This window comes from Palaemon carinicauda, chromosome 6 (genome assembly GCF_036898095.1).
Source record: "Palaemon carinicauda isolate YSFRI2023 chromosome 6, ASM3689809v2, whole genome shotgun sequence".
NCBI classification, from domain to species: domain Eukaryota; kingdom Metazoa; phylum Arthropoda; class Malacostraca; order Decapoda; family Palaemonidae; genus Palaemon; species Palaemon carinicauda.
Genome location: NC_090730.1, coordinates 17,928,738 through 17,936,237, shown reverse-complemented (window position 1 = coordinate 17,936,237; position 7,500 = coordinate 17,928,738). Strand labels below are relative to the sequence as shown.

At 31.2% G+C, this 7,500-nt stretch overlaps 2 protein-coding genes across 3 annotated transcripts in view; one reads left to right on the top strand and one right to left on the bottom strand.

Annotated features, from left to right (window-relative positions):
* Positions 1-5,431, top strand: part of LOC137642478 (uncharacterized) — a 7,730-nt gene extending 2,299 nt beyond the window's left edge. The window contains exons 1-3 of one of the 2 annotated variants that reach the window (XM_068375065.1): positions 4,272-4,323; positions 4,599-4,743; positions 4,874-5,431. In XM_068375065.1, coding sequence (XP_068231166.1) covers positions 4,321-4,323; positions 4,599-4,743; positions 4,874-4,995 — 270 coding nt within the window. In that variant the 5' untranslated portion in view covers positions 4,272-4,320 and the 3' untranslated portion in view covers positions 4,996-5,431. Of the gene's footprint in view, positions 1-4,271; positions 4,324-4,598; positions 4,744-4,873 lie in introns of those variants that run through there. The other variant, XM_068375064.1, reaches the window with a different exon arrangement.
* Positions 1,028-1,865, bottom strand: LOC137642476 (ATP-dependent RNA helicase glh-1-like). Its single transcript, XM_068375062.1, has 2 exons — positions 1,806-1,865; positions 1,028-1,617 (listed from the first exon to the last, which is right to left on the bottom strand). The coding sequence occupies exons 1-2, from the start codon at positions 1,809-1,811 to the stop codon at positions 1,108-1,110; spliced, it is 516 nt and encodes a 171-aa protein (XP_068231163.1). The 5' UTR covers positions 1,812-1,865; the 3' UTR covers positions 1,028-1,107.
* Positions 5,432-7,500: the final 2,069 nt, after the last annotated feature.

Genomic DNA, 7,500 nt, shown 5'->3' with positions numbered 1-7,500 from the left:
ATCCAGGGTATTAGTAATTTTAACTAATTCCTTGCTTGAAATTATAAGTAGGCATACAGAGAGAGAGAGAGAGAGAGAGAGAGAGAGAGAGAGAGAGAGAGAGAGAGAGAGAGAGAGAAAGAGAGAGAGAGAGAGAGAGAGAGAGAGAGAGAGAGAGAGAGAGAGAGAGACAGACAGACAGACAGACAGAGACGTAAGTCATAATCAATCCGGTCTTTTTCATTGTTGTTTAAAATTAGAAACAGCAAATGTTTCTCACTAATAGGTACCACTGGGACAAATGATAAGAAATACTGGTTTCAAAAAGACACATCTCAGTCATATTTTACTCTTAAGTATGGTTCACAAATACTAAAAACTGCCGAACCTTGGAATACCGTAACAACATTGATAAAACATTATTTGCCCTTATGGTTTGATTTTTAAAATCCGATAAATCAGTAAGTGGGGCCTTTTTCTTTGAACAATATTTACAAACTGCTGTCCACTATTTGCCTGACAACGATACCCTTTGAGATATTGAGTTATTTAAATATGTAAAAGAATAACAAATAATTTGGTGATAATGTATATATGTATATATATATATATATATATATATATATATATATGTATATGTGTGCGTGTGTGTTTGTGTGTGTGTATATATATATATATATATATATATATATATATATATATATATATATATATATATATATACATATATATATGTGTGTGTGTGTGTGTGTGTGTGTTTGCACACGCACATGTGTGCGTGTATGTGAGTGAGTGTGTGTGTGCTCCTATCAAATTATATTTTAAAGCTATATAGACCTCTTTGGTCACTTCTAATATCTGATTTGAGTGTACAAAGTTGAATTGGGCTAATATTTAAAAAGACCAGTAAAGAAATGAATATACATAAAATTTTCTGCATATTTCTTTGCGTTCGATTTAAAGATGTCAAATATTCTTTGGGTAGTGGATAATGATCTTAACAGAATAAAAATACTATGTAACTAAAGTAAATATTTATTAATGGCATATATCTTTGGCCTCTTTCCATCCAAAATTAAAATTAACAATATATTTTGTGGTGATAATTCTACACAGAAAAATCTAGAATTATCTTCCAAAACCGAATCCACCGAAGCCTCCAGATCCAACAGGGGGTTTGCAAACGTGTTCCTCAAGACACCTGTCGAAGCAGCACTTGTCGACGCCTCCGCACTTGCTGTCATTGGAGCATGTCTGTGGAGGGGCAAAGCTCCTGACGGGTGGGCACTGAGGTCTTACGGGAGGGCATTGACCTGGCTTAACGAAGGGAAGGGTTTCAGGCTCGTTATTGCTCTCGCAGCAGTAGGCCTGTCCCTCGGGAGTTCGGCACCAACGTCTGCACGTCTGGGAAGCACTACCTCCAAAACCCCCTCCAAATCCTGGGTTGATCCCTCCAGAACCTCCTCCAACGCCACCTCCATGTCCTCCAAATCCTTGACTAACACCTCCAAATCCTTGGTCTATGCCTCCGCCGAAAACTTGGTTTAATCCTCCAAAGAATCGTTTATTTCCTCCATTAGTTTTATCCTGTGCAAAGGCAACAGATGCCAAACAGGTGACGAGTAAGATTTGTATTCCCTGAGAAAAGGAAAATGTAAAATTAGAAAGGAAAACATCAAGATTTCTTTTTACTAACCGAATGATATAGACTCTAAGGGAATTCTTACGAGCTTCTATATATCAATCTTAAAACAGAAACTGAACGATACACATTGTTAATCATATAAGAACTGCAACTATCAAAAAATTATTCAAGAGAAACTTACCTTCATGTCTATTGAAGCAGAATTGGATGAGTAGTGATTCGTCTTGTTCTCTTGTGAAGAGTGATTGTGGTTTACTCAGTGAACAATCTCTTATATCTCACAACAACGTTCGGTAATGTCCCCCTCCCGATGCTGCTCTCGCTCATTGCGGGAAATCCAGACGTTTGAACCCGAGAACCTGGTGTCTCATTCCTTACTCATCGCTGCTCTGGAAAGTTTGCTCTTAACCAATTCATAATCAATTAGGTATTTTCGATTGTGATAGGTTTCAGCAACAGGAATCTATTTAAAGTTGATATTGATAGTGAGGTAATATAAAAAAAAATTCCAATACAAACAATATCTCTGCATAAAAGATGTATTTTTACTTGCATTATATATATATATATATATATATATATATATATATATATATATATGTATATGTGTATTGTATATATGTATATGTGTATTGTATATATGTATTTATATGTATATATACATATACATTATATATACATGTAAATATGAATATATGAATGTATTTATACATATACCTTCATATATATATATATATATATGCATATATATACAGTATATATACATATGTATGTATATACAGTATATATGTGTGTGTGTGTTCATATCTACTTATATCTGTCCATCAGTGTTTGTAATTTCAAATAAAAATCGTTATATGAAGGGAAAATCTGAAATAAAGATTTCAAATCAAATAACCGAGTGAATTAAAAACTTTCCAATAGTCAAATTGCCAATCATGTACCATGCAAACTTACTGAGAACTCAGATCTAGCACCAATGAACAAGCGTAAAACCCATGACGTCATATTGATGACGTAGGCTATAATTGCGAGGTAAGACCGCTCATGCTGGATGGTGTATAGTGATTATATAACCTCGTACTCGTTATATCTCATAGAAATGTGTATGTATTGAACCTGTTGGTTAAATATATATATATATATATATATATATATATATATATATATATATATATATATATATATATGATTGTAGATATATATATATATATATATATATATATATATATATATTGGTAGATATATATATATATATATATATACATATATATTCATAAATGTATGTATGTATATATATATATGTATATATATATATATATATATATATATATAATATATATATATTTATAAATGTATGTATGTATATATATATGTATATATATATGGATAAATATCAACACAACATCGTGTTCAGATAGAAATAAATTTCTACCTCATACTTGGGATCGAACGCTAGCCCATTCTAATGAAAGGCCGGGTCGATATATATATATATATATATATATATATATATATATATATATATATATATATATATAAATATATATATATATATATACATATATATATATATATATATCGATATATATATATATATATATATATATATATATATATATATATATATGAATGTCTGAAAAATTGATGTACAGTCAATCATTTTTTCCTCTTCCTAAAAAAACTAATATATATTTTGTTTTGCATATATTGATACAAAATATTCGCTTCTTAAGAGAATATGCCTACCTAGCAACTACTCAAACCTCTTAGGAGAGTAAATAAGATTCCAGATATATCCAACATAAACCGGTTAAGGTGAATATTGTTACCGGAAATTCGGCAGACGAACATTTAAATTTCTTAAGTTAGTTTTCTCCAAGGTATATCTGGACCGTGGTTTTCTCGGACAATTTTCTTTACTTTTAGGGTTAGATTGCGAAGGATTGACTCTTAGGTTTTGTCTAACATGATATATAGTATTATTATTACGAAATAAGTATTTTATATGCAAAGATCTCGTACCTTCGAAAATGGTAAACACATCCACATTACGGTAAACACATCTAAACTAATATTTTTTTTGTACAAATAACATATAAAGGACATTTATTTTCTATGCCATTGCAAACAAAAAGAAATTATGTATTATATCCAAATGTACATATATATATATATATATATATATATATATATATATATATATATATATATACATATATATGTATATATATAGATATATAGATATATATATATATATATATATATATATATATATATATGATAATTTTTACAAACAAATAAAGAGGATATATATCAACCCATCCGTAAAACTGCACTACTGTTTTTTTCCTAGTTAATTTTCCCAAAGGAATAAGCGGACGACATTTTTAGAGTAATCAGTAAATGCAACTGCATAAGAGGGTGTAAATTCCCTATATTCAAAAGTGATATGTTGTAGACCAACTCACTCCTGAAGAATCTTAGTGACGTAACATGCGCGGGAGGAACGAGTTTTTGCAGCCGTAATAAGAGTTTTTTGAGTACCTGGAAGAAAAGTGTCCGGCGGGAAGTGCTTGGAAAACCCTCTTGCAGTTCTTTAAGTTGGAAATTCTCAGTCATCTCTCAGTCGTATTTAAACCATAGCGAGAACAAGAGTTGTATCAGTTCATCTGCAGATCACTCATAGAGAAGACATGGTAAGATATCTAAACATTCTCTCTCTCTCTCTCTCTCTCTCTCTCTCTCTCTCTCTCTCTCTCTCTCTCTCTCTCTCTCTCTCTCTCTCTCTCTCTCTCTCTCTCTCTCTGTATGCATATATATGTAAACAAAACAAAAATATAATGAAAATATTTTCTCTACTTCTCTATGATTGCTGAAAATGTTTATGAGCAAATAGTAATATTCAGATGTCCCTTCTCCTTTCCATTCAATTCTCCTTAATTAATCATTAATGCCATTTTTTTTTCCTCAGGCTCGTTCAATCCTTTTGGTCACCCTCATGGTGGTGTTTGTCGCCTGCTTGGCTTCTGCTTACCCGACCTTCGGTAATCCTGGATTAGGGGGAGTAGGAATTGGACATCCTGGAATTGGACAACCTGGATTCGGCAATGCTGGCAGTAAGTAACAATTTATTACCTTCAAATCCTATATCGGTTGATAAAGCATAAGATCTAGATAAGTGATTTATTAGGTACGATAATGCATTTTTATACTATCAAATCTTACCCTGTCTCTTTTGTCCTGTAGTTGGAGGAAGTCCTTACACCAACGCCTTTGGCGGTCCCTGCCGTTACTGGAACCAAGACCCGACTACCCTGAAGTACTTCTGCACCGAAAGACCCGACCAGACCTTCCCAGGACTCTTCTAAGGAAAGCATCTTGTCCTTTAGCTGAAGAATGAAAAGAACTTTAGTGATGGAAAAGAAAACAAAATATATTTAAACACTTTCTCAGCACAAAAAAAAAATGTGTAGTGTCAATACTTACTGATAAGATTTAATCTTATGATTACAATTTAATGTGACTAGGAATACTAAAATCTTACGAAAAGACATTGACATTAAAACATATTCGTAATTATGAAGTCATCATTCAGCAATTAGCAAAGCGTCTTAATGGCATGATATATGGGATATTATGTTGAGTGCCTCTCCGTATAGAAATTGTTATGTTTTGAAAGAATCAAAAAGGTATTTGCGATTTATAATCAGCCAGACAGAGAGACAGAATTGTGTGAAATACATCTTACTACATGTTATTTATTTATTTAAATAAACAATTTGTTTATCATTTGTTTTCATTTATTTCCGGAATATCATATCTTAATTAAATAAACACAATTACACATATATTTAGATCTATATCGATAAACATAAAATTTAAAAACAAAATCATTTTGTTTATAGCTTACAAATAGTATTTATAAAACTCGACAATAAAAAATAATAATAATAATTGGTTTAATATATCTCTTTCCAAACCATATTAAGGATGCGGTTACAAAATCCTTATGAAAAATAACCTCTAAACTGTATATAAAAATTTCATAATTCTATGCTTAAAATACAATGATAATTACAGGTTTTCCTCATTACATAAATCTTCTATCCTTATCATAATTATGATCAGTAATCGATCGAAAGATTTAGATGCCGTTTAGATAGGTATCTTAAAGCTTTCTTTTCAATGAAAAGAAGGGAGATTGTGAATATGTCGTGACATTGGAATAACATCCTGGATATTATTCATATTAACTTTTTAATTATTTTAAATTAATATACATACATATATATATATATATATATATATATATATATATATATATATATATATATATATATATATATATATGTATGTATGTATATATTTACATACATATATATATATATAGAGAGAGAGAGAGAAAGAGAGAGAGAGAGAGAGAGAGAGAGAGAGAGAGAGAGAGAGAGAGAGAGAGAGAGAGAGAGAGAGAGAGAGAGAGAGTGTGTGTGTGTGTGTTACAAGGATTTTTTTTTTTGGTCTTGAAGACTTATTAGTGCTCTTGTATAAATCAAGTCAGCTTAAATTTTAAACGTTTGAAGAGTTTCCATGATTTTGTGTAACTTGTTCTTGAATTCGTTTACCATGGTACTGTTTACCACATCCGCTGAAAGTCTGCTCCATGTATTTGCTATTTTGTATGTAAAGAAATTACCACATTGAGTTGAATTGTATCATTTCAATTCCAGTTTGCATCAGATACCCCTGGACTGGTTTGTGCTAAGCGTGGAGAGCTTGATGTAGTCTAATTTGTTATTCCTTTGATGTTTTTGAATTCCTCTTTTAGGTGTTCCCTTAGTCGTCGAGTTTGTAGATCAAATAAGTTCAAACATTCGATTCTCTTAATCATCTTAGTGTTGCAACTAATCTGGTGGCCCTAGCTTGTACTGCTTCTATTCTTGGAGCCCAAAATTGGACTCTATATTCTAGATGCAGTCTTACTAGTGATGTGTACAGCTGTAGTACAGTCTCTGCTTTTATATTTGAATAGTATCTTCATGTAACCGACTATGTTTTGTGCTTTCTTATTAGCTTTTGTACTCTGGTGAACTTCAAATCTTTGCTAATAATAATGCAGAGATCTTCCTCCTGACTCAGACGCACTCAGACAGACAGACAGCCAGACAAACAGGTGGAGAAAGATAGATAGCGAGAGGTAGGTCATAATTATTCCAGCCTTTTTCATAGTTGTTTTAAATGAAAAATAGCATATGTTTCTCACTGATAGGTTCTACTAGAAACAGATGATAAGAAATACTGATTTCACAGAGACTGCAATCTCATTATTCCTTAACTCTAAAGTATGCTTCACAGTAATTAGAACTACAGTCCTTGGTGTCTAGTAATAATATTGATGAAACATCATTTGCTGTTATAGTTCGATGTATAATAACTGACAATACAGTAAATGGAGCCTTTTTTACTATTTTTATGACTAAGATAAACTGTGAAATTTAGGTACAAACTGGAGTTATATAAATATACAAAAAGAATAGTGCCTAAGTTAGTGATGTATATAATTCAATATTCGCCCTTGAAATTATAAGTTACACTTTCATAAAGGTTCTTAATGACTTGAACCAATGGATTTGAATTTAGTTAAATTTATAAAGAAGGAATTTATAAAAATACCTTTAATAGAAATAATGAATAAAGAATTTTCTATAAATTTCTTCAACTTTAAATTATGGACGGTCATCATTAAATAGTCCACTGTTGAATGTTTGTAAGAAAAAAATGTTTTAATAAAAGCTGCTAAAAAAATTACGTTTAGCTTGGAAATGTTTATTATCTTATGGTCATACATTTATCAATTGGCTTTTTCCCTGGGGCAT